The sequence below is a fragment of the Saimiri boliviensis genome, chromosome 6 (genome assembly GCF_048565385.1).
Source record: "Saimiri boliviensis isolate mSaiBol1 chromosome 6, mSaiBol1.pri, whole genome shotgun sequence".
Taxonomy (NCBI): domain Eukaryota; kingdom Metazoa; phylum Chordata; class Mammalia; order Primates; family Cebidae; genus Saimiri; species Saimiri boliviensis.
In genome coordinates, this window is record NC_133454.1 from 126716839 (window position 1) to 126742471 (window position 25633).

General features: G+C 42.3%; 1 protein-coding gene, 1 long non-coding RNA gene and 1 pseudogene across 5 annotated transcripts in view; all 3 read left to right on the top strand.

Annotated features, from left to right (window-relative positions):
- KDM2A (lysine demethylase 2A) overlaps positions 1–25633 on the top strand; it is a 150023-nt gene that overhangs the window by 92987 nt on the left and 31403 nt on the right. For all 4 annotated transcript variants that reach the window (XM_074401761.1, XM_039470717.2, XM_039470716.2 and 1 more), the window contains 7 exons: positions 6655–6833; positions 10662–10768; positions 11657–11750; positions 13208–13361; positions 15066–15181; positions 20797–20923; positions 24656–25050. In XM_074401761.1, the coding sequence (XP_074257862.1) occupies positions 6655–6833; positions 10662–10768; positions 11657–11750; positions 13208–13361; positions 15066–15181; positions 20797–20923; positions 24656–25050 (1172 nt within the window). The remainder of the gene's footprint in view (positions 1–6654; positions 6834–10661; positions 10769–11656; positions 11751–13207; positions 13362–15065; positions 15182–20796; positions 20924–24655; positions 25051–25633) is intronic.
- Positions 16262–16371, top strand: LOC120364840 (small nucleolar RNA U13; annotated as a pseudogene).
- On the top strand, positions 20930–22264 carry LOC141584916 (uncharacterized). Its single transcript, XR_012518212.1, has 2 exons — positions 20930–21283; positions 21593–22264. It is a non-coding gene; the product is annotated as an uncharacterized LOC141584916 (long non-coding RNA).

Consider the following 25633-nt stretch of genomic DNA (forward strand, 5'->3'; position numbering starts at 1 on the left):
ACAGTATGGTTTACTGAATATATTAAGCCCACTGTGGAGATTTGCTCAGGAAGAAAGGTTCCTTTCAAAATATTACTGCTCATTGGCAATGTACCTGTTCACCCAAGAGCTCTGATGAGAATGTACAAGAGATTAATACTGTTTTTTGTTTTGTTGTTTTTTAAGACAGGGTCTCACTCTGTTGCCCAAGCTGGAGTGCAGTGGTATGATCACAGCTCATGCCAGGCTTAGTGTCCCTGGGCTCAGGTGATCCTTCCGCCTCAGCCTTTAGCTGGGCCTACAGGCAGGTGCCAACAACACACCCAGCTAATTTTTGTATGTTTTGGTGGAGACACAGTTTTGCTGTGTTTCCTTGGCTGGTTTCAAACTTCTAGGCTCAAGGGATTTACCTGTCTTGGCCTCCTGAAGTGCTGGGATTACAAGCATGAGCTTCTATGCCCTGCCTGAGATTAATATAGTTTTCTTTTTTTTTTTTTTTTTTTTTTTTTTTGAGACGGAGTTTTGCTCTTCTTACCCAGTCTGGAGTGCAATGGCACGATCTCGGCTCACCGCAACCTCCGCCTCCTGAGTTCAGGCAATTCTCCTGCCTCAGCCTCCTGAGTAGCTGGGATTACAGGCATGCGCCACCACGCCCAGCTAGTCTTTTGTATTTTTAGTAGAGACGAGGTTTCACCATGTTGACCAGGATGGTCTCGATCTCTCGACCTCGTGCTCCACCCGCCTCAGCCTCCCAAAGTGCTGGGATTACAGGCTTGAGCCACCGCGCCCGGCTAAGATTAATATAGTTTTCATGCCAGGTAACAGTATTCATTCCATGGCCCATGGATCATGGAGTAATTTCAACTTTAGTCTTATTATTTAAGAAATACATTGCATGAGGCTGTAGCTGCAATAGATAGTGATTCCTCTGATGGATCTGGACCAAATCAATTGAAAAACATCTGGAAAGGATTCACCACTATAGATACCATTAAGAACATTTGTGGCTGGGTATGGTGGCTCATGCCTGTAATGCCAACATTTTGATAGGCCCAGGTGGGTGGATCCTTTGAGGCCAGGAGTTTGAGACCAGCCTGGCCAACAATTAGCCATTCTTGGTGGTGCACACTTGTAGTCTCAACTATTTGGGAGGCCAAGATGGGAAAATCACTTGAGCCCAGGAATTTGAGGCTGCAGTGAGCTCTGATCTTGCCGCTGTATTCTAGCCTGGGCATGAAAGTGAGACCCTGTCTCCAAAAAATTAATTAAAATGAAAACATTTGTGGTACATGGGAGGAGGTCAAAATATCATTAACAGATGTTTGGAAGAAGTTGATTCCCACCCTTATGGATGACTTTGAGGGGATCAAGACTTCAGTGGAGGAAGTAACTGCAAATGTGGTAAAAATAATGAGAGATCTAGAATTAGCCAGTCGAAGATGTGACTGAATTGTTGCAATCTGTAATGAAACTTGAGTAGATGAGGAGTTGCTTCTTACAGATGAGCAAAGAAAGTGGTTGGTTTCTTAAGATGGAATATGCTTCTGGTGAAGATGTTGTGAACATTGTTAAAATGACAACAAGGTATTTAGCATATTACATAAGGTGAGTTTATAGAGCAGAAGTAGGGTTTGAAAGGATTGACTCCAAATTTGAAAGAAGTTCTGCTGTGGGTAAAATGCTATCAAACAACATTGCATTCTACGGAGAAATGTTTCTGTGAAAGGAAGTAACAATCCATGTTGCAAACTTCATTGTTGTTTTATTTTAAGAAATTGTCAGCCTGGGAAACATAGCTAGGTCTTACATCTGCAAAAAATTAAAATATTACCCAGGCATTGTGGTGCGTGCCTATAGTCCTAGCTACTCAGGAGGCTAACGTGGGAGGATCTTCTGAGCCCAGGAGTTTGTGGCTGTGGTGAGCTGTGCATCAGAGCAAGACCCTGTCTCAAAAGAAAAAAAAAAGTTTACACTTCAGTGAAAGAAAAAGAAATTGCCATATCCATCAACCTTCAGCAACCACCACCCTGATCAGTCAGCAGCCCTCAATAGGGACATTGAGGCAAGTCCCTCCACAAGCAAAGATTATGACTCACTGAAGGCTCAGATGATTGTTAGCATTTTTAGCAATAAAGTATTTTAAAATAAAAGTATGTACCTTGTTTTTGTAGACAGAATGCTGTTGCACACTTAATAGCCTACAGTATAACTTAAATATAATTTATGTGCACTGTGAAACCAAAAAGTTTGTGTGTCTTGCCTATTGCAATATTTGCTTTATTGCGGTGGTCTGGAACTGAGCCCATAATATCTCCAAGATAGGCCTATACTAAATATTCTAGCAATAGAAGAATACCAGCCTGGGCAACATGGCAAAACCTCATCTCTACTAAAAATACAAAAAAATTAACTGGGCATGGTGGCATGCACCAGTAGTCCCAACTACTCAGGAAGCTGAGGTGGGAGGATCGCATGAACCCGGAAGGCTTCAGAGGTTGCAGTGAGCCTAAATATTGCCACTGCACTCCAGCATGGGTGATAGAGTGAGGCCCCATCTCAAAAGGAAAAAAAGAATAAAACTGCTTTTCTCTACTTTGCTCTACATTCTTTTTCTTTTCTTTCTTTTTTTTTTTAAGACAGTCTCGCTCTGTCATCCAGGCTGGAGTACAATGGTGCGATCTCAACTCATTGCAGCCTCTGCCTCCTGGGTTCAAATGATTCTCCTGCCTCAGCCTCCTGAAAAGCTGGGACTATGGGCACGCACCACCACACCTGGCTAATTTTTGTGTTTTTAGTAGAGTTGGGGTTTCACCATGTTGGCCAGCCTGGTCTGGAACTCCTGACCGCAAGTGATCTGTTCACCTTGGCCTCCCCAAGTGCTGGGATTACAGGCATGAGCCACCATGCCCGGCCTCCTCTGCGTTGTTGAAGGAAAGTATTTACTTGTAATTTCTTAAATTAGGGTTAAATACAGATAATATAAAGTTTACCATCATAACCATTACATTGTTTTTCTTTTTTCATAAAATATTTCATTGTCATGTACCCATTTTAAAGCATGCCTGTGTCACTAAGTTTATTCACGGTATGCCACCATCACTATCTAGTTGTAGGATTTCATCACCCCACAGAAACTCCATACCATTGAGCAGTCATTCTGTTTTCTCCTCTGCTTAACTCCTGGCAACAATGAATCTACTCCCTGTCTTGGTGAAGTTGTCTAATCTGTATATTCCATATAAAGGGAACTATATAGTATGTAGTGAGAGAACTAGAATCAGCAAGTTGAACACCTACTTTGTGTAGGCTTCTTTGATACAATATGTTTTCTTGGTATATCTGTGTTGTAGCATGTATTAGTACTTCATACCTTTTGATGGCCAAATATTTCCTTGAATGGATCGACCACATTTTGTTTATCTGTTCATATCATGATAAACGTTTGTGTTATTTCTATCTTTTAGCTGCTTTGAATAGTGCTGCAGTGAATATTTATGTACAAGCTTTTGTTTGAACACCTTGTTCAGTTCTTTTGGCTATATGCCTAGGAATGGAATTGCTGAGTCACGTGGTCATTCTGTGTTTAGTTTATTGAGGAACTGCCATAGTGACTGCATCATCTTGTATTCCCACCAGTAATGTTTGAGGGTTCTGATTTCTCTGTGTTTCTCTGATTTCTAGCAACAAGTGTTGCTAGCACTTGTTATCTTCTATTTTTAAAATTACAGTGATCCTAGTGGGTGTGAAGTGGTATTTCTTGGCAGTTTTGATTTGACATTCACTTTTTCTTTTAAAATATGATGGGCAGGTTCAGTCTATTGCCTTACATCAGGCATCCCCAAACTTTTTACACAGGGGGCCAGTTCACTGTCCCTCAGACCATTGGAGGGCCGCCACATACTGTGCTCCTCTCACTGACCACCAGTGAAAGAGGTGTCCCTTCCTGAAGTGCGGCGGGGGGCCAGATAAATGGCCTCAGGGGGCTGCATGCGGCCCGCGGGGCTGTAGTTTGGGGACGCCTGCCTTACATTATTAGTTGTTTTACTATTAATGTATATATTCTGCCTTGTCTACTTTATACTGACCATATTCTTCTTCTCTAGGGTATTACCTCTTATCTTTAACTAAACTATAAATTTCTTGAAGGCAGGGAATCAGGTTCTAATGCTATGTGGTATATCCAGCCAGGACAGGTACATAGTGTTATTTATCTTACAAGGCAGTCTCTCTATATATAGATAGATAGATAGATAGATAGATAGATAGATAGATAGATGGATGGATGGATGGATGGATGGATGGATGTTTTGTTTTCAGTAGTTTCATTAGTTTCACGCTGGTTGCCCAGGCTGGAGTGCAATGATGATCTCAGCTCACTATAGCCTCGACCTCCTGGGCTCAGGTGATTCTTCCACCTCAGCCTCCTGAGTAACTGGGATTACAGGCACCTGCTACTATGCCCAGCTAAATCTTTGTATTTGTATTTGTATTTTTTTATTTTGTGTGTATGTGCATGTTTTAATTTTTTGTATTTTTAGTAGAGATGGTGTTTTGCTGTGTTGCTCAGGCTGGTCTCAAACTCCTGGACTCAAGCAGTCTGCCCACCTTGATCTCCCAGCTGGGATTACAGATGTGAGCCACCATGCCCAGCTAGGCAGACAATATTGTCAGCTTTTTATTCTCTCTCCCTTCCTTGACCACCATTTTCTGGATCTTTTAGTTTATGCCTTTACTTCTGCTTGGAATTGTCCCTGTTGAATCATCTCTTTTTAGAATTCTACTTATTCTTCCCCTACTTTTCCTAAAGCCTTTTCTGATCTGTCTAATAAAAGTATGATACTTTCCTTTGGTTTTTACTGCTGCTTGAGCACCTGTTTTGTATTAAATATTTTACTTCATCGACTTTAAATCTTCACAGTAGCCCACAAGGTGATACTCATCCTCCACAAGATATTAATGTTCAGAGAAATTACATAACTTGTCTACGTAGTATATAGGAACTGAGATTTAAACTTAGGTCTCAGTCAGGTGCAATGGCTCACGCCTGTAATCCCAACATTTTGGGAGAACAAGGCGGGCAGATCACCTGAGGTCAGGAGTTCAAGACAAGCCTGGGAAACATGGCAAAACCTTGACTCTACTAAAAATACAAAAATGAGGCAGGTGTGGTGGCATGTGGCTATAGTCCCAGCAACTCAGGAGGCTGAGGCACGAGAATTGCTTGAACCTGGGAGGTAGAGGTTACAGTGAGCCAAGATTTCATGCCACAGCACTCCAGCCTAGGTGACAGCAAGATTGTCTCAAATAAATAGCTGGGCGTGGTGGCTCACACCTGTAATTCCAACTTGTTGGGAGACGGAGGCAGGTGGATCACGAGGTCAGGATTTCGAGACCAACCTGACCAACATGGTAAAACCCCGTCTCTACTTAAAATATAAAAATTAGCTGGGCGTGGTGGTGCACACCTGTAATCCCAGCTATTCAGGAGGAGGCTGAGGCAGGAGAATCACTTGAACTCGAGAGACAGAGGTTGCAGTGAGCTGAGATCGCGCCACTGCACTCTAGCCTGGGCAACAGAATGAGACTCTGCCTCTAAATAAATAAATAAAATCAATAAATAGACCAGGTGCAGTGACTCACACCTGTAATCTCAGCACTTTGGGAGGCCAAGGTGGGCAGATTGCCTAAGCTCAGGATTTCGAGACCAGCATGGGCAACACAGTGAAACTTTGTTTCTACTAAAGTACAAAAAATAGCCGGGGATGGCAGCATGCGCCTGTAGTCCCAGCTACTCAGAAGGCAGAAGAAGTAGAATTGCTTGTGCCCAAGAGGTGGAGGGTTGAGTGAGGCAGATCTTGCTACTGCACTCCAGCCTGGGTGACAGAGCGAGACTCTGTCTCCAAATAAATAAATAAACAAGCAAACAAACAAACTTAGGTATCTTTGGCTCCAAAGCTATTGTTTTCTCTCCATTACTATTTTATGCTGACTCTTGTGGCCTTCTGCATTTGTTGTAGTTAACAAGAATCTGATGCAGATCTTTGTGTCCATCCTGGTATCTTTATCATTCTATAAATATTTGTGGAATGAATGAAAAGGGGACTTTATTCTTCATGAGCTAGGATAATTATCTTCATGGACTAGGATATTATTGACAGGTTTGGGAAATAACCCTGTTTAACAAAAGAATATAAATTCAAAATCAGTCTATTACCACTAAATCATGGATCCTTTATTCAAAGTATGGGATAGATTAGGTCAGCCTGCATCAAATCAGTATAGCTCAGTAAGAGCTTGACTCTAGAGTGAGCCTGCCTGGGTTCTTATCCTGCTTTGTTCTATACATTACCTAACATCTGCTTTCTCATGTATGAAATGGAGATTAGTATTTAGCATTTAGAATTGTTAGTATTAAATGAGACCTTAGATAAAAAGATTCAACAACTGATTGTATAGTAAACATGTCTTAGGGAGTAACTGTTATTACTAACATTGTCCATTATCTTTTCCGTTCTCTGTGATTTGATTATGATTATGTTGAGTGAGAACTTTTTGCTTGTCTATTATTGAAATTAAGAAAGGATAGTTTTTTTCCTTCTTTTTTTAAAAATACTCTTAGTATATTTAAGGATATTAGTGGCTTGAAAGAGATGATCGATGCATCTTTTATGACAGGGAGTCGTCGCATGGTGGATGTCATGGATGTGAACACACAAAAAGGCATTGAAATGACCATGGCTCAGTGGACACGCTACTATGAGACCCCAGAGGAGGAGCGAGAGAAACTCTATAATGTCATCAGCCTTGAGTTTAGCCACACCAGACTGGAGAACATGGTGCAGAGGCCCTCCACGGTAAGTGTAATCATTTTCTTCATACTGTCATTGTGACCAAAAAGGGTTGTTTTCGGCTGGGTGTTGGTAACTGATGCTTGTAATCCCAGCATTTTGGGAGGTCAAAGCTGGTAGATTGCTTTAGCTGAGGAGTTTGAGACCAGCCAGGGCAACATGGTGAAACCCCAAAAAGTACAGGAAAAAAAATGGCTGGGTGTGATGGCATACGTGTGTAATCCCAGCTACTCAGGAGGCTGAGGTGGCAGGATCACCTGAGCCCAGGAGGTTGAAGCTACAGTGACCCATGTTTGTGCCACTGAATTCCCACCTGGGTGACAGAACAAGACTCTGTCTCAAAAAATTAAAATAAAATGGGTTGCTTTTATACTGGGAAAATTTATAATTTTTTGTACATACCAAGATTAAGCTAAAGGTAAACAAGACTATTTGACAAGCATAGCTTTTATTTTTATACAAATATATTAATACTGTATTTTGATAAGACTAACTGCATTTTCTGAAATCGCTTAAAGTTTTGCAGGGGGTGAATTTTAAAATTTATTATAATTTTTTAAAAATATCTATTTTTGGCCGGGCGCGGTGGCTCAAGCCTGTAATCCCAGCACTTTGGGAGGCCGAGGCGGGTGGATCACGAGGTCAAGAGATCGAGACCAACGTGGCCAACATGGTGAAACCCCGTCTCTACTAAAAATACAAAAAATTAGCTGGGCATGGTGGTGCGTGCCTGTAATCCCAGCCACTTAGGCGGCTGAGGCAGGAGAATTGCCTGAACCCAGGAGGCGGAGGTTGCGGTGAGCCGAGATCGCACCATTGTACTCCAGCCTGGGTAACAAGAGCAAAACTCTGTCTCAAAAGAAAAAAAAAAAAAAAAAAGAAAGAAAAGAAATTCTGCTTTCTGTGAATGAACGTGTGGTTTAAAAAAAAAAAATACTTAAGTGTTCTGAACCGTTCCTCTCCCCATTCGGACATGAGGGCTTACAGTGTATTAAGCAAGTACTTTATTATTCTGTTAAAGGCATTCTCATGGACAACACATGGAGATGGGAGATGGTGGCCACTACATTAAGAAACAGTAAATTTTATTTGAAGGAAAGAAAGGCAGTCAGGACGGCCGGGCGCGGTGGCTCAAGCCTGTAATCCCAGCACTTTGGGAGGCCAAGGCGGGTGGATCACAAAGTCGAGAGATCGAGACCATCCTGGTCAACATGGTGAAACCTCGCCTCTACTAAAAATACAAAAAACTAGCTGGGCACGGTGGCTCGTGCCTGTAATCCCAGCTACTCAGGAGGCTGAGGCAGGAGAATTGCCTGAACCCAGGAGGCGGAGGTTGTGGTGAGCCGAGATTGCGCCATTGCACTCCAGCCTGGGTAACAAGAGCGAAACTCCGTCTCAAAAAAAAAAAGAAAGGCAGTCAGGACTTATTCAATGTTCTAGGACCAGTGGAGGCTTGGTTAAAATTGTTGGCTCCCTGAGCAGAAATTCTTTGAAATGGAGCAGCAGGTTAACCTTAACGGTTACTTCTTGTCTTGTTTGTTTCTTCCATGTCAGTGGTGATGCTTTCTAAACACCCACAGTTAACATCTGGGTGTCCTTTAGACAACTGCTTCATATCATGCACAGTTGTATGCATAAGTCTTGATTTGCATTATAAGGGAGTAAGCGATCAAATACATAGATGTTGTTACAGAGCTTTCCAGATATATGTTTTTTACAGCCATAAGTTGGATGTTTACCAGGCACTGTGCTGAATTCATAGTTGGTTGGCTCTCAGGCTTTATCTACCTGGAGTTCAGTAGTTGAGTGTAGACACTTGAAGGTACAAGGACATGTTATAATTTAGTGTAAAATGTTGCAATTTGTATTGCTTTCACTTCTCTTTTTTTTTCAGCCAATATTATTTAAAAGATTCCTGGCCAGGCGCGGTGGCTCACACTTGTAATCTCAGCACTTTGGGAGGCCAAGGCAGGTGGATTATGAGGTCAGGAGTTTGAGACCAGCCCAGCCAAGATGGTGAAACCCTGTCTCTACTAAAAAATACAAAAATTAGCTGGGTGCCCTGGTGGGTGCCTGTAATTCCACCTACTCAGGAGGCTGAGGCAGAATTGCTTGAACCCGGGAGGCAGAGGCTGCAGTGAGCTGAGGTACACCACTGCACTCTAGCCTGGGTGACAGAGTGAGCCTTTGTCTCAAAAAAAAGGTTTCTATACTCTCACAACATTATTTCAAAATTTTAAACGTGTTTACATTTAATCCTTCCAACATATCTTTGAGGTAATTATTTTAGTTTTTTTGTGTGTGTTTTTAGGTTTTTTAAATTGAGACAGTCTGACTCTGTTGCCCCAGCTGGTGTGCAGTGATGATCATAGCTTACTGTAGCCTCGAACTCCTGGATTTAAGCAAACCTCCCATTGTAGCCTCCTAAGTATCTAGGACTATAGGCACGTGCCACCATGCCTGGCTACTTTTTATTTATTTTTATTTTATTATTTTTGTTTACTTATTTTATTTTTTTGAGACAGGTTTTGCTTTTGCTGCCCTGGCTCGAGTGCAATCTCAGCTCACCACAACTTCGGCCTCCTGGGTTCAAGCGAGTCTCCTGCCTCAGCCTCCCAAGTAGCTGGGATTATAGGCATGCACCACCATGCTTGGCTAATTTTGTATTTTTAGTAGAGACAGGGTTTCTCTGTGTTGGTCAGGGTGGTCTTGAACTCCCGACCTTAGGTGATCTGCCTGCCTAGGCCTCCCAAAGTGCTGGGATTACAGGCATAAGCCACCACACCTGGCTATTTTATTTTGAAGAGGTGAGTTCTCACTGTGTTGCCCAGGCTGGTCTTGAACTCCTGGCTTCAAGTGATCCTCCCATCTTGGCCTCCTAAAGCTCTAGGATTACAGGTGTGAGCCGCTGTGCCTGCTCTGTCTTAGTTTTATAGATGAATTTCAGGGCCTTATATAGTCTTGAAAAGACATGACAGACCTGCAGCTTCTTATTCCTAAGCTGGTAGTTTCTATGGCACATTGTCAATGCAAGGCTACAAATCCATACTGGAGATATATATATATATATATATATATTTTTTTTTTTTTTTGGTTTGCCCAACTTTTGGCACCTTAACTGTACTAAAAATGGTACATATTTTGCTGAATTTATGGATACCTTCCAGGCAACACCTTTTATTGGATTAAAAAATAAAGCAAACTATATGAGTTTTGACGTAGAAGAGAAGTCATTGTTGTACACTATTGCATCATCAGTTATTCCTTTTTGACTAGTGCTGTCTCTACTATTATCATTTGATGGAATGATTAGTCTTTATTCTCCTTTAACAATTATTTCGGGCCGGGCGCGGTGGCTCAAGCCTGTAATCCCAGCACTTTGGGAGGCCGAGGCGGGTGGATCATGAGGTCAAGGGATCGAGACCATCCTGGTCAACATTGTGAAACCCCGTCTCTACTAAAAATACAACAAAATCAGCTGGGCATGGTGGCACGTGCCTGTAATTCCAGCTACTCAGGAGGCTGAGGCAGGAGAATTGCCTGAACCCAGGAGGCGGAGGTTGCGGTGAGCCGACATCGCGCCATTGCACTCCAGCCTGGGTAACAAGGGCGAAACTCTGTCTCAAAAAAAAAAAAAAAAAAAAAAAAAAAACAATTATTTCTAGGATGGTGTCCTGGTAACCCTAAAATTCACCAACGGATTATTTTAATTTGCTTATAATTATAATTTTTTTGGTGTGTATTTTAAGAAATTCTGTTTTTCTTGACTTTGAAATTATCTTTGACCCCCAACCTTTCCCTTGGAGCCCAAGTGTTTTCTTCTTCTGTTTAAAGGTGGATTTCATCGACTGGGTAGACAATATGTGGCCAAGGCACTTGAAGGAAAGCCAGACTGAATCAACAAATGCCATCTTGGAGATGCAGTACCCTAAAGTGCAGAAGTAAGTCATGCGCCCTGCATCTTCTTCAGCATGCTTTGGAAAAGTAAAGTAATAGTAAGGATTGGGCCAGGCGCAGTGGTTCACGCCTGTAATCCTAGCACTTTGGAAGGCCAAGGTGGGTGCATCACCTGAGGTCAGGAGTTCAAGACCAGCTTGGCCATCATGGTGAAACCCCATCTTTAAATAAATAAATAAATAAATAGTAAGGATTGGCTCCTCTCTTACGGGCTTTGCTCTGTGTCCTAAATGATTAAAAAGATGAATTATTGGGCCGGGCGCGGTGGCTCAAGCCTGTAATCCCAGCACTTTGGGAGGCCGAGGCAGGTGGATCACGAGGTCAAGAGATCGAGACCATCCTGGTCAACATGGTGAAACCCCGTCTCTACTAAAAATACAAAAATTAGCTGGGCATGGTGGCGCACGCCTGTAGTCCCAGCTACTAGGGAAGCTGAGGCAGGAGAATTGCTTGAACCCAGTGGGCGGAGGTTGCGGTGAGCCGAGATCGTGCCATTGCACTCCAGCCTGGGTAACAAGAGCGAAACCCCGTCTCAAAACAAACAAACAAACAAACAAACAAACAAAAAGATGAATTATTTAAAGAATAGACTTTATGATTCTACAAGGAAGAGTGTATGTGAGCATACCATAGCACACAATCACATGGTTAATGGGAAAAAAAAATTACGTTTTAGTCAATAGGGTAGCTAAAAAAATATATAAAACTTTTTCTGATAATGTGATGACTTGAAAATGCATCATTTTTTGTCCTATGGAACTTGATTAGATGGAGGATAAAGGGAGTATACAAGAGGAGAGTATGGCATTTTGGTGGGTCAGATGCATTTTTTTCCATCAGTCCACTAATGCTGCTGCTTTTTATTGGGGCAGGTACTGTCTAATGAGTGTTCGAGGCTGCTATACTGACTTCCACGTGGACTTTGGTGGTACCTCTGTTTGGTATCACATCCATCAAGGGGGAAAGGTATGGTCATAGTTTTAATGGGGTTTGGAATCTATATGACTTTGCTTCAGTTCATGTATGCTTAGTATACCCTGGAAATGAATTTGTTAGTGAATTGTCCCCATTCATGTCTGGAAATAATTATAGATTAAGTTCACCTTCTTTGGCTAGTGTTCATTAGAAAATAGTATTCATCTAATTCACTATCATTACACCAATATTGGTACAGTACTTAGTAAATCTCAACGGTCCTGTTTATAGATTCCTGAATCAGAGTTCTTCAAATGAAGCCAAAGAAGTGATTTTAGAAGGACAAGATAATTTCTGTACTAGAAGTATGATAAATAGTGGAAGAGAATACAAATTTTGGATGGATTCACTATGAAATCAGCAAATTAAGATCTAAACCAACTTTCCCTCTGTGTAGGCATTGGTCTGAAATGTAACCAAAGGAAACCTTTAAGTCCTTTTTGAGGATGTAAATAGGTTTACAGAGATTATCTTTATTCATTCAGAATTATATTCCAGCTTGTAAAATGCTTCTGAATGCTATATGAGAATGGAAATCTAGAATTAATATCCAAGTTTTATAGTATTACACTCTTGTTACTTTTACTTGCAGTGAATGCATTTGTAAGAAAAAAGTAGATCTAGAATGAGAACGGATAATACATTGTTTAAAACATAAGGTCTTGGACGGACGCAGTGGCTCACACCTGTAATCCCAACACTGAGAGAGGCCCAGGCAGGCGGATCACCTGAGGTCAGGAGTTTGAGAACAGCCTGACCAACACGGTGAAACCCTGTCTCTACCAAAAATACAAAATTAGCCTGGCGTGGTGGCGGATGCCTGTAATCCCAGCTACTTGGGAGGCTGAGGCAGGAGAATCACTTGAATCTGGAGGCGGAGGTTGTTGTGAGCTAAGATCACGCCATTGTACTCCAGTCTGGGGTGCAAGAGTGAAACTCCATCTCAAAAAAAAAAAAAAAAAAAAAAATTTATCAGAACAGCTATATCTCCAAATCCAAAAGTCATTTTGTTTACTTCAGATCTCTTTAAGCCCTGTTGATTTTCCTTTTATAACTAAGGACAAAACAACTCGAGCCAGTCTCTTGAAAATATTGTACCTAATTAACTGGGCTACTTAGGACTCTGGAGGCCAGAGAGTTAGGAGTGTTTAAAGGTATTGCCTAGGTAATGAGCTGAATGACCCTCTTCTCTCAGAGTCCTGGATGGGATCTGGATTCTACAGTCAAACCCCGGGGAAGCCTTAATACTATTGGATCAAGTGGAAGATAAGAAAGATCTACTGCCTTGAATCTTCTAGGGTTTACCAAATAGTCAACTTCTATAGGCTGGGAAAATTGCTTGCTTTTCTTCTACCTGGTGGTCTTAATTTTGTACCTGTTTATCAGTTGAGGGAGACGACTGGGTCATGTCAATGGCTGTTAACAGACTAAAGTTTTTTAACTCACAGGTCTTCTGGCTCATCCCCCCTACAGCCCACAACCTGGAGCTGTACGAGAATTGGCTGCTCTCAGGGAAACAGGGAGACATCTTTCTGGGTGACCGGGTATCAGATTGCCAGCGCATTGAGCTCAAGCAGGGCTATACCTTCGTCATTCCCTCAGGTAAGCAAAATGGGAAGAGTGGGTTATTTAGCCACTCTTTTTTTTAATGAAAAAGAAATTGGGCCAGGTACAGTGGCTCATGCCTATAATCCCAGCACTTTGGTATGCCTAAGTGGGCGGATCATGAGGTCAGAAGTTCAAAGACCAGCCTGGCCAACGTTTTTAGTGAAACTCCATCTCTACTAAAAATACAAAAATTAGCTGGGCATGGTTGTGCGTGCCTGTAATCCCAGCTACTCAGGAGGCTGAGGCAGGAGAATTGCTTGAACCAGGACCCCGGAGGTGGAGTTACAGTGAGACAGGATCCCGTCACTGCACACCAGCCTGGCTGACAGAGCGAGACCCTGTCTCAGGAAAAAAAAAAAAAAAAAAAAAAAAGAAAGAAATTGATGGATTACCACCAAGAATCGTTATGATGCTGGGGTCTGCAGGAAAAAACAGTGCATCTTCCTGTCATTATGGAGTAGATGCTGAGGTGGTTTTGTTTTGTTTTCAGTTTGAAAGGCAATGGTTTTCCACTGAAGTATATCAGAATTGCCAGCCGGGGCTTTTCAGATACAAATGTTTGAGCTCTGTGTTAGCCCTAGTAATTCAGAGTCTCTATAGATAGGACCTGTTCTGCAAGTGATATACAACCTATGTTGAAGAGCTGCCCACTAGTCTAGGAAATGGTCCTCAAGGCTAGCATGCTGAATCAGGGATGTTTTTGACCAAGTCATTAAATCAAAAGTGCTTATAAAGATCACAGATTTTGGAGTCACAGACCTCTATTAGGATTCTGACTTTGCATTTACCTGCTAGATACTACACTTTGAGCAAATATTTAAATCTGTGTCTCATTTTGTTATAAGGAATATAAATGAGGATACATGTAAACAAGCTTATCCAACCTACAGACCTCATGCAGCCAAGAATGGCTTTGCATGTGGCCTAACATAAATTTATAAACCTTAAAATTTTATGAGATACGGGTTTTTTTGCATTTTTTTTTTTTAAGCTCGTCAGCTGTTGTTAGTGTTAGCATTTTTTGTTTTTTTGTTTGAGCTGGAGTCTCTCTTTCTAACCCAGGCTGGAGTTCAGTGGCATAATCTCAGCTCATTGCAAACCTCCGCCTCCTGGGTCCTGGTTCAAGGAGTTCTCCTGCCTCAGCCTCCCAAGTAGCTGGGATTGCAGGCGCATGCCACGATGCCCAGCAAATTTTTGCATTTTTAGTAGAGACAGAGTTTCACCCTGTTGGCCAGGCTAGTCTTGAACTCCTGACCTCGTGATCCACTTGCCTCAGCCTCCCAAAGTGCTGGGATTACAGGCGTGAGCCACCTTGCTCAGCCATGTTAGCATATTTTATGTGTGGCCCAAGCAATTTTTCTTCCAGCATGGTCCAGGGAAGCCAAAAGATTGGACACCCCTGAATTATAAACTGTCTTCTACAGAGCCTGCTTTATAGTTGGTGTTCTAATAAATATTATATGCTGAGCATTTGATGTGCATTTTCTCATTTTACTCTCACAAGTAACCATAAGAAGTATTATTTAAACTGGTTTTATAGAGGAAATTGAGGCTCTTTGAGAGATTAAATAACTTGGCCTACGGCTAAGAAGCAGAATCAGAGTAAAGAGTGTGATCTAGGGGTCTTGTACTAGTTCTCTGAGAGAGACTTACTGTAACGTGTACTTTCAGCCACTGCCCTCTGTTCCTTTCTTCTAGGCTGGATTCATGCTGTGTATACTCCTACAGACACGTTAGTGTTTGGAGGCAATTTTTTGCATAGCTTCAACATCCCTATGCAGTTAAAAATATACAACATTGAAGATCGGACACGGGTAAGTAATCTTATGTAACAATTGGATGTGAAGAGGTTTACTCCAGTTAAGATAGATGTTACAAGAGATTCATTGATGGTTTGTCAAAACTTCCATTTTTCTTTCAGTTAAAATGCAGTATCGACATTTTGAGAACAGTTTTCTGTGGGATGATACACAGCTGATACTGTTCTAGACACATAGAAAAATGTTAATTTATTATATACAGTGATACTTTAAGGCAAGAGTTGACAGACTTTTTCTGTAAAGGACCAGATAGCCTAGGCTTCATGGGTGATAAAGTATCTGTTATAACTGAAACCCTACCTTGTAGCATGAGATACTTAAATGAGTATGACTCAAATAATATAAAATTTTATTCATAGACACTGAAAGTTGAATTTCATATAACTTAACATGTCACAGAATATTCTTTTTCTTTTTTTTCTTTTTTTTTTTTTTTTTGAGACGGAGTTTCACTCTTGTTACCCAGGCTGCAGGCTGGAGTGCAATGGTGCGATCTCGGCTCACCGCAACCTCCACCTCCTGGGTTCAAGCAATTCTCCTGCCTCAACCTCCTGAGTAGCTGGGATTACAGGCACGTGCCACCATGCCCAGCTAATTTTTGTATTTTTAGCAGAGACGGCGTTTCACCATGTTGACCAGAATGGTCTCGATCTCTCGACCTCGTGATCCACCCGCCTCGGCCTCCCAAAGTGCTGGGATTACAGGCATGAGCCACCGTGCCCGGCCTCACAGAATATTCTTAAATTTTTTCAACCATTAAAAAATGTAGGCCGAGTGCGGTGGCTCAAGCCTGTAATCCCAGCACTTTGGGAGGCCGAGGCGGGTGGATCACGAGGTCAAGAGATCAAGACCAACGTGGTCAACATGGTGAAACCCCGTCTCTACTAAAAATACAAAAAATTAGCTGGGCATGGTGGTGCGTGCCTGTAATCCCCGCTACTCAGGAGGCTGAGGCAGGAGAATTGCCTGAACCCAGGGGGCGGAGGTTGCGGTGAGCCGAGATCGCGCCATTGCACTCCAGCCTGGGTAACAAGAGCAAAACTCTGTCTCAAAAAAAAAAAAAATGTAAAAAAGATCGTTTTGTAGTTCATGAGCATGATGATTGGGTGTTCATGCACAGATGTGAAATGTGCCACCCTTCAACCTTGTTACTATTAATATGTCAGCACATTACCTGTCTGACACAGGGGGGAAAGAAAGGTAAAAAACACTCTTAGTTCACAGGAATCATAAAAAGAGGCAGCAGGTCAAATCCACTAAGTGTTATTTGCAGGCTAGCCTGTGCCTTAGAGAATGGGGGCTTATTTTTTAGCAGAATTCTGATTGGTAAGGGCTAAATCATATACGAAAGTATAAATGATACTGGGATTAAATAGCAATTAGATATTTGGGGGTTGTGATATTTATAAGTTACTCTCAAGTAGCTTAGCAGAATACTAAGCTAATATGAAGATCAGCAAATGTGGAGAAATGGTAGCAGAGAATTGCAGAGAAGAGTATAGAAGTATTCATGGTATTGCTCTTGAAACTTTTTGGTAGAATTAAAGTACTACAAATTTTTAAATAGCAATTAGTGAACAATTCACAACTTTTATAAGGAATGGTCACTGACCTATGTACTGTGATAATAGTCAACCATTATGGTGCCTATTTTGCAACACTTATTTTGGTGTATGAGCTATGTATCACTATACACACCATTGATATTATTGTTGGAGTTACAGAAGTTGCCTGACTAGTAGAATTAAGAGAGGAAGCAGTGTTTCCTCAATACATTTTATAAAAATAAATTTCTGGGTTTTTGTTTTGTTTTTTTTTTTTTTGAGACGGAGTTTCACTCTTGTTACCCAGGCTGGAGTGCAATGGCGCGATCTCGGCTCACCGCAACCTCCGCTTCCTGGGTTCAAGCAGTTCTCCTGCCTCAGCCTCCTGAGTAGCTGGGATTACAGGCACGTGCCACCATGCCCAGCTAAATTTGTATTTTTAGTAGAGACGGGGTTTCACCATGTTGACCAGGATGGTCTCGATCTCTCGACTTCGTGATCCACCCGCCTCAGCATCCCAAAGTGCTGGGATTACAGGCTTGAGCCACCACGCCCGGCCCTGTTTATTTGTTAAGAGTAACAAAAGTACAGTTCAGGCACAGTGGCTCACATCTATAATCCCGACACTTCGGGAGCCCAAAGTTGGGAGGATTACCTGAAGTGAGGAGTTTGAGGCTATCCTGAGCAACAAAGCCGGGTGTGGTGGCACATGCCTTAATCCTAGCTGCTGGGAAGGCTGAGGTGAGAGGATTGCTAGAACCCAGAAGTTCCAGATTGCAGTGAGCTATGATGGTGCCAGCCTGGGTGGAAGAGTGAGACACAGTCTCTTAATTTTAAAAAAAGGTATATAGTCTACATTAGGTAAAATGTTTCAAAAGAGAAAAAAATGTATGATTCCACAGTAAAATACTCCTGTTTAACTCTCATTCTAAGAGGTAATTATGTACACATTTTAAGATTCAGTCTGGGGCCGGGCGCGGTGGCTCAAGCCTGTAATCCCAGCACTTTGGGAGGCCGAGGCGGGTGGATCACGAGGTCAAGAGATCGAGACCATCCTGGTCAACATGGTGAAACCCCGTCTCTACTAAAAATACAAAAAATTAGCTGGGCATGGTGGCGTGTGCCTGTAATCCCAGCCACTCAGGAGGCTGAGGCAGGAGAATTGCCTGAACCCAGGAGGCGGAGGTTGCGGTGAGCCGAGATCGCGCCATTGCACTCCAGCCTGGGTAACAAGAGTGAAACTCCGCCTCAAAAAAAAAAAAAAAAAAAAAAAAAAAGATTCAGTCTGAAAATTGGTTTTTAGAGTGCATTCCCTTTTTGCGGTTAAAGATAACTCTTATGGGGCTTAACTGGTTCAGTTTCAGGGAAGAAAAGGAAAATATATATTCAGTAACATGAAGTGACCACCTTATCTCTGCATGAAGAGTTTTCTGCATAAAGAGAAAAAGAAAAGAAAAACAAAACAAAACAAAAATAGGCCGGGTACAGTGGCTCACACCTGTAATCCCAGCACTTTGGGAGGCTGAGGTGGGCGGATCACCAGAGGTTGGGAGTTTGAGACCAGCCTGACCAACATGGAGAAACCCCATCTCTACCAAAAATACAAATTAGCCAGGCATGGTGGCACATGCCTGTAATCCCAGCTACTGGCTTGAACCCAGGAGGTGGAGGTTGTGGTGAGCTGAGATCACACCATTGCATTCCAGTCTGGGCAACAAGATTGAAACTTGGTCTCAAAAAAAAAAAAAAAAAATAGGCCGGGCACGGTGGCTCAAGCCTGTAATCCCAGCACTTTGGGAGGCCGAGGCGGGTGGATCACGAGGTCAAGAGATCGAGACCATCCTGGTCAACATGGTGAAACCCCGTCTCTACTAAAAATACAAAAAATTAGCTGGGCATGGTGGCGTGTGCCTGTAATCCCAGCTACTCAGGAGGCTGAGGCAGGAGAATTGCCTGAACCCAGGAGGCGGAGGTTGCGGTGAGCCGAGATCGCGCCATTGCACTCCAGCCTGGGTAACAAGAGCGAAACTCCGTCTCAAAAAAAAAAAAAAAAAATTAAAAATAACAATTAGCCAGGTGTGGGGGTACACGTCCCTAATCCAAGCTATTTGGGAGGCTAAGGCAGGAGAAATGCTTGAACCTGGGTGGTAGAGGTTGCAGTGAGCTGAGATCTGCACTGCACTCTAGCCTCAGCAACAGAGCAAGACACCATCTCAAAAAAAAAAAAAAAAAAAAAAAAATCATTCGTGAACAGTTGTTGGCCAAAGATTCATTTGATGACTCTGATTTTTCTGAAATAGACAATCCTAATGATTCAGACTATTCTGATATTAGTTTTGATTTGTTTTTTTATTTTTTTTTCCATTTGATGTTAGTTTTGTTCAGAAATAACTCCAAGGACAGTTTTTATATTTTATTCTCACCTTCAAGATCAGAGTTCCTTCAGCATCAAAAGCATGTTTATGTAAAATTTAGTGAGCTCTGGCAGCGAGCTGCACTTTTATTTTCTAACAGGGAAAAGGGTTAAAAAATTAGCCAGGTGGCCGGGCGCGGTGGCTCAAGCCTGTAATCCCAGCACTTTGGGAGGCCGAGGCGGGCGGATCACGAGGTCAAGAGATCGAGACCATCCTGGTCAACATGGTGAAACCCCGTCTCTACTAAAAATACAAAAAATTAGCTGGACATGGTGGCGCGTGCCTGTAATCCCAGCTACTCAGGAGGCTGAGGCAGGAGAATTGCCTGAACCCGGGAGGCGGAGGTTGCGGTGAGCCGAGATCGCGCCATTGCACTCCAGCCTGGGTAACAAGAGTGAAACTCTGTCTCACAAAAAAAAAAAAAAAAAAAAAAAAAATTAGCCAGGTGTATAATGGCACACACCCATAATCTCAGCAGCTAGGGAGGCTGAGGTGCAAGGCTCTCAAGCCCAGGAGTTTGAAGCTGCAGTGTGCCATGATTGCACCACAGCAATCTAGCCTGGAAGAAAGAGCAAGACCCTGTCTCTAAAAATAAAAGTTAAAAAAAAAAAGTTTTTAAAAAGGCAACAAAATATATTTAGGCTAGTCCCCCATCATTGGTCGTCCTCGCTGATAAATCTGTGCAGATTTGGCCTGTCCTGGAATGCAATACATCTAAAGAGTACTTTTAAAAAATTAGTATCCAGCTGAAATAATAATGAAAATGCTCTTTTGGGGAGAATGGAAAGAAAATTAAAGATAGTGACTGATTAGGTCATATGGAACATTAATCTGGTTTGTGAACATACCATCTTGGCAGACGACAAAGTATGAGGCAGGCAAGCTGAGCATTTTTACTGGGAAAATACCCAGGCTGGTGCCTTAGACTAGACATGGTCTCAGAATGAGTCGTTAAACTTTAGCATATGTAATGAGCTAATACAAACATGTCACTTCATCTCATGTTCTGTTTTTCTATGAGATTCTTTGTTCCATAGCCTTCTGATTCAGGGGAAAACATAGTAAAGCAAGAGTACTTTGCGTGCCTTTTTCTCAAGTGTTTTGTGGCTTACTCTTTCAGTTTACTGTATCCCAAAACCCAAACTTTCATTTTGATGCTTTCCTATTCAACCAAGATAGCTTCTTTATGGTTCTAAATGGTCTTTCCCAAGTACCTTTTGTCTTCAGTGATTGTTTCCCAAGACCAACCTTTTCTCTTTTTTGTTCATTCTCTCTCTCTCTCCCTCTCTCTCTCTCTCTCTCTCTCTTTCTCTCTCTCCACCCGCCCCATTTTTTTTTTTTTTTTAAAGTAGAGATGAGGTTTCTCCATGTTGGTCAGGCTGCTGGTCTCGAACTCCCGACCTCAGGTGATCTGCCCACCTCGGCCTCCCAAAGTGCTGGGATTATAGGCGTGAGCCACTGCGCCAGGCCTAAAACCAACATTTTCTAAGTTGACGGATCTACTTGAGTTTTTGCTTCAAATGCCAAGCTGGGTTTATAGGTTGACTGGTGAGAGTATTTCCGGGTTAATAATTCCAGTAATTTCATTTGTTGTACTCTCTTTCCTTGAAAATTGTCATGTTGCTTTTCTCATTATTGTATTCCTCTGTAGGTTCCAAATAAGTTTCGCTATCCATTCTACTATGAGATGTGTTGGTACGTGTTGGAACGCTATGTGTACTGCATAACCAACCGTTCCCACCTAACCAAGGAATTTCAGAAAGAGTCCCTCAGCATGGGTAAGTATTCTGCCTATAGAACTGAGGATAAGGCCCAAAATAGTAGGCTGTTACTCAATATGTTCTTGGCTTTTTAATTTATTTACTTGGAAGTACCAAATTCATTCATTAGAACTGAATACCAGTTACCTACCCAGATGTGAGTTAATGGCCAAATGAAATACTCTGGAGCTGGTCTTTGAGTTGCTATTAGCTCCTCAAGAAGGATGATCAAGCTCGACGTGCTGGTTCATGCCTGTAATCCCAGAACTTTGGGAGTCCAAGGTGGACGAATGGCTTGAGCCCAGGCGTTCAAGACCATCCTGAGCGACATGGCAAAACCCTGTCTCTACAGAAACTACAGAAAATTAGCCAGGCATGGTGGCTCGAGTCCACCATGCTTAGGAGGCTGAGGTGGGAGGATTGCTGGAGCCCAGGAGGTTGAGGCTGCAGTGAGCCGAGATCATGCCACTGCACTCCAGCCTGGGCAACAGAGTGAGACCCTGTCACAAAACAAAAAAAAGAGAGAAAGAAAGATGATCGGTTGTCTAATATGTTTATGTTTTTTGTTTTTGTTTTAGAGACAGGGCCTCGCTCTGTTGTCCAAGCTGAATTGCAGTGGCATGATCATAGCTCACTGTAACTTCAAACTCCTGGGCTCAAGCAATCCTCCCACCTCAGCCTCCTGAGTAGCTAGGATTACAAACACGCACCACTATGCCCAGCTAATTCCTATTTTCTGTAGAGATATGAGGTCTTGCTCTGTTGCCCAGGCTGGTCTCAAACTCCTGGCCTCAAGCTGTCCTGCCTCTACCTGCCAAAGTATTGGGATTACAGGCGTGAGCCACCACACCTGGCCCAGTTGTCTAATATGTTTTATTGCATAAAGAATGGTCTGGCAGAATAAAAACTAGGAATATGTCATCAAAATAACCTGTTGTGTTTCAGGCACTATACTAAGCAGTTTACATTTATTAAATTCTTATTATTGAAGAGGTAGATATTATTATCCTCATTTTACAAATGGGGACATTATGGTTCAAGGATATTTAAAAACTTCTCCATGATCTTGAAGTTAATAAGTGGCAAAGCCACAGCTTTTAGAGTCTGCCCAGCATGGTTCAGCTTCACAGCTTAAACCAGGTTGGTCAGACTCTACAGTTTATGCTCTTAATCTTTGTGTTTTCAAGTTTCTCTAACATCTGTCAGACAAATATTTTAATTGGATGACGGGGTAGTTTCAGTATATATTTTTAGATTCTTGTGTCTGAAATTGGAGAGGACTTGAACTTTAATATGCTGGGATCACATGTTCCTATTTTTTCTCTTTTGAGACTTCTTTCTTTCTTTCTGTCTTTCTGTTTTTGAGACCGAGTCTAACTCTGTCAACCAGGCTGGAGTGTAGTGATGGGATCTCAGCTCACTGCAACCTCTGCTGCCCAGGTTCAAGCAATTCTCCTGCCTCAGCCTCCCAAGTAGCTGAGATTACAGGCACCTGCCATCGTGCCTGGCTAATTTGTGTATATTTAGTAAAGATGGGGTTTCACCATATTGGCCAGGCTGATCTTGAACTTTCGACCTCGTGGATCACATGTTCTTATGGAATCTTTAATTCAATCAAGATACTTTTTGCTTTAGCATTTTACTTGTCCTACATAATTTTACTCATAGTTTATATTCTTAATTGAAAATAAAAAATAGGCTGGGTGTGGTAGCTCACACCTGTAATCCCAGCATTTTGGGAGACTAAGGTGGATAGATCATGAGGTCAGGAGTTCAAGACCAGCCTGGGCAATATGGTAAAATCCCGTCTCTACTAAAAAATACAAAAATTAGCCAGGTGTGGTGGCGCATTCCTGTAGTCCCAGCTACTTGGGAGGCTGAGGCAGGAGAATCCCTTGAACCTGGGAGGCAGAGGTTGCAGTGAGCTGAGATCACGCCACTGCACTCCAGCCTGGGCGCCAGAGTGAGACTCTGTCTCAAAAAAAAAAAAAAGAAAAAAGAAAAAATGTTAACTCAGTATATCAAAGCAGGATACAGAATTGTATAAACAGCATGATTGCAATCTTGTTTAAAAATACATCTAATAGAACCAGGCACTATGGTGTGTACCTGTAGTCTCAGCTAGTTGGGAGGCTGAGGCAGAAGGATCACTTGAGTCCAGGAGTTCATGACTAGCTTGGGCAACATAGTGAGACCCCCCCCATCTCAAAAAATAACCAACAAAACACATCTTGGGCCAGGCATCGTGGCTCATGCCTGTAAGCTCAGCACTTTAGGAAACGAAGGTGGAAGGCTCATCTGAGCCCAGGAAGTTGAGACCAGCCTGGGCAACATGACCAGACCCAGTCTCTACAAAAATGTAAAAAATTAGCTGAGTGTGGTAGCACATGCCTGTGGTCCCAGCTTTTTGGGAGGCTAATGTGGGAGGATTGCTTGAGCCCAGGAGGTTGAGGCTGCAGTGAGCCATGATCGCATCACTGCATTCCAACCTGGACAATAGAGTAAGACCCTGTCTCAAAACAAACAACCAACAACAACCAAAAAAACCCACATATAATCATAGTCATACACATCTGTTAAAACACGGAAAGAAAACATATTGTACAGTTTGGTTGTTACTGTTAGGGTGGAGGGATAAGAGGTGACTTATTTACTACTTTGCACCTTCTTGCATTTTCTAAATTATAATAGAAAAGACCAGTGAATATTATCACTGTGTTTTGACTATCAAAATCTTCATTTTCAAAAATGGTCACTTTGTTTTGTTATTTATATTGATTTCAACTCCAAAGCTTAATTTTAAGACCAAAACTTTGGACAAAAAGTTGTCATTGTTGTTGTTGTTGTTTTGTTTTTTGAGACAGGGTCTCACTCTCTTGCCCAGGCTGGAGTGCAGTAGTATGATCACGGCTCACTGCAGCCTTAACCTCCCAGGCTCAAGCAGTCTTCCCACCTCAGCCTTCCTAGTATCTGGAACCACAGGCATGCACCACTATACCCAGCTAATTTTTTAAATGTAGAGATGGGGTCTCAGTATGTTACCCAGGCTAAAACTTTTTTAAACATGTGTGCTTCATACTGTTTTCTCTTTTAAAAGGTAATGAAGTCATTATCCCAGATTCAAGCTTTAACTTGAAACCGATTTACAGCCACTTTGATAAATAACTGATTTCTAGTAGACAATTCAAAGATTGGGTCCTACCCAAACTTTTTTTTTTTTTTTTTGTGAGACGGAGTTTCGCTCTTGTTACCCAGGCTGGAGTGCAATGGCGCGATCTAGGCTCACCGCAACCTCCGCCTCCTGGGTTCAAGCAATTCTCCTGCCTCAGCCTCCTGAGTAGCTGGGATTACAGGCACGCACCACCATGCCCAGCTAGTTTTTTGTATTTTTAGTAGAGATGGGGTTTCACCATGTTGACCAGGATGGTCTTGATCTCTCGACCTCGTGATCCACCCGCCTCGGCCTCCCAAAGTGCTAGGATTACAGGCTTGAGCCACCGCGCCCGGCCCCTACCCAAACTTTTAAAAAATCCAATTGACTATTACCTAGATGTCCTCCTGGATCCTGTTTCTACCTGTAACGTGATTTTCATCAGTGGACAAATGGGTTGGAATAAAGAGAGACCATCTTTTAAATGTGGTAACTTTGTCATTTATAGCCTTAAGGCCCCTCTCATGCCATCCATTTCTCTTGCTGATCACATGGCAAAGTGAAATGTTCTTACTGCATTTTTTTCTTCATATTGGTAGATTTGGAGTTAAATGGGTTGGAGTCTGGAAATGGGGATGAGGAAGCAGTGGATCGAGAACCCCGACGATTGAGCAGCAGGCGTTCTGTCCTCACTAGCCCTGTAGCCAATGGTGTCAACTTGGATTATGATGGACTGGGCAAAACCTGCCGAAGTCTTCCAGGTCTGAAGAAAACTTTGTCTGGGGACTCATCTTCTGACTCTAGCCGGGGTTCCCACAATGGCCAAGTGTGGGATCCCCAGTGTGGTCCCCGAAAGGACAGGCAAGTGCATCTGACCCATTTTGAGCTTGAAGGCCTTCGCTGCCTTGTAGATAAGTTGGAGTCTCTGCCACTGCACAAGAAATGTGTCCCCACAGGGATAGAAGATGAAGATGCTCTCATTGCTGATGTAAAGGTAAGGGTTTGATGTGTTACATGACAGCTACTGATCTGGCTAGGGCAGTCAGTATCTGGATTCAGAGGGAAAAAGTATAGGAATTTGGGGTAATCTCTGGTTCTCTCTGGTTTAGCCAGAGAGAAGTTAATATGCATGTGTGTTTTAGTGCTGCCCAATGTTTCAGTTCCTAGAGTGAGGTTATGTCTGTGTTTTGAAAATACTAACATTTGTATGTTCATCGAGGACTTAAATTTAATCTTAAAAACACAGGTTTTCAGCTGACCCCAAAAATAAAGGAGAGCCTTAGAAAGTGTTCATATACAAAATGTGACTTTAGACTTAAGTTACTTTGACATAAAAAGCAGGACAAAAGTGACTGATAGGAGTTTCATACTAAGCAGAGTGAGAGAAATGAAACTGTTCTATGCGGGGTTAACATTAAGTAGCTTTAGCATCTTTAGTTTCAAATTTCTAGCATCAAGACTTAAATACACTGGAAAAGTATCATTTTAAAATAATTCATCCCATTACTTCATCAAGTTTTTTCATATTGTATATTTTTCTTAAGGAATCCAGACTTGAACTGTCTTTTCTTTTCTTT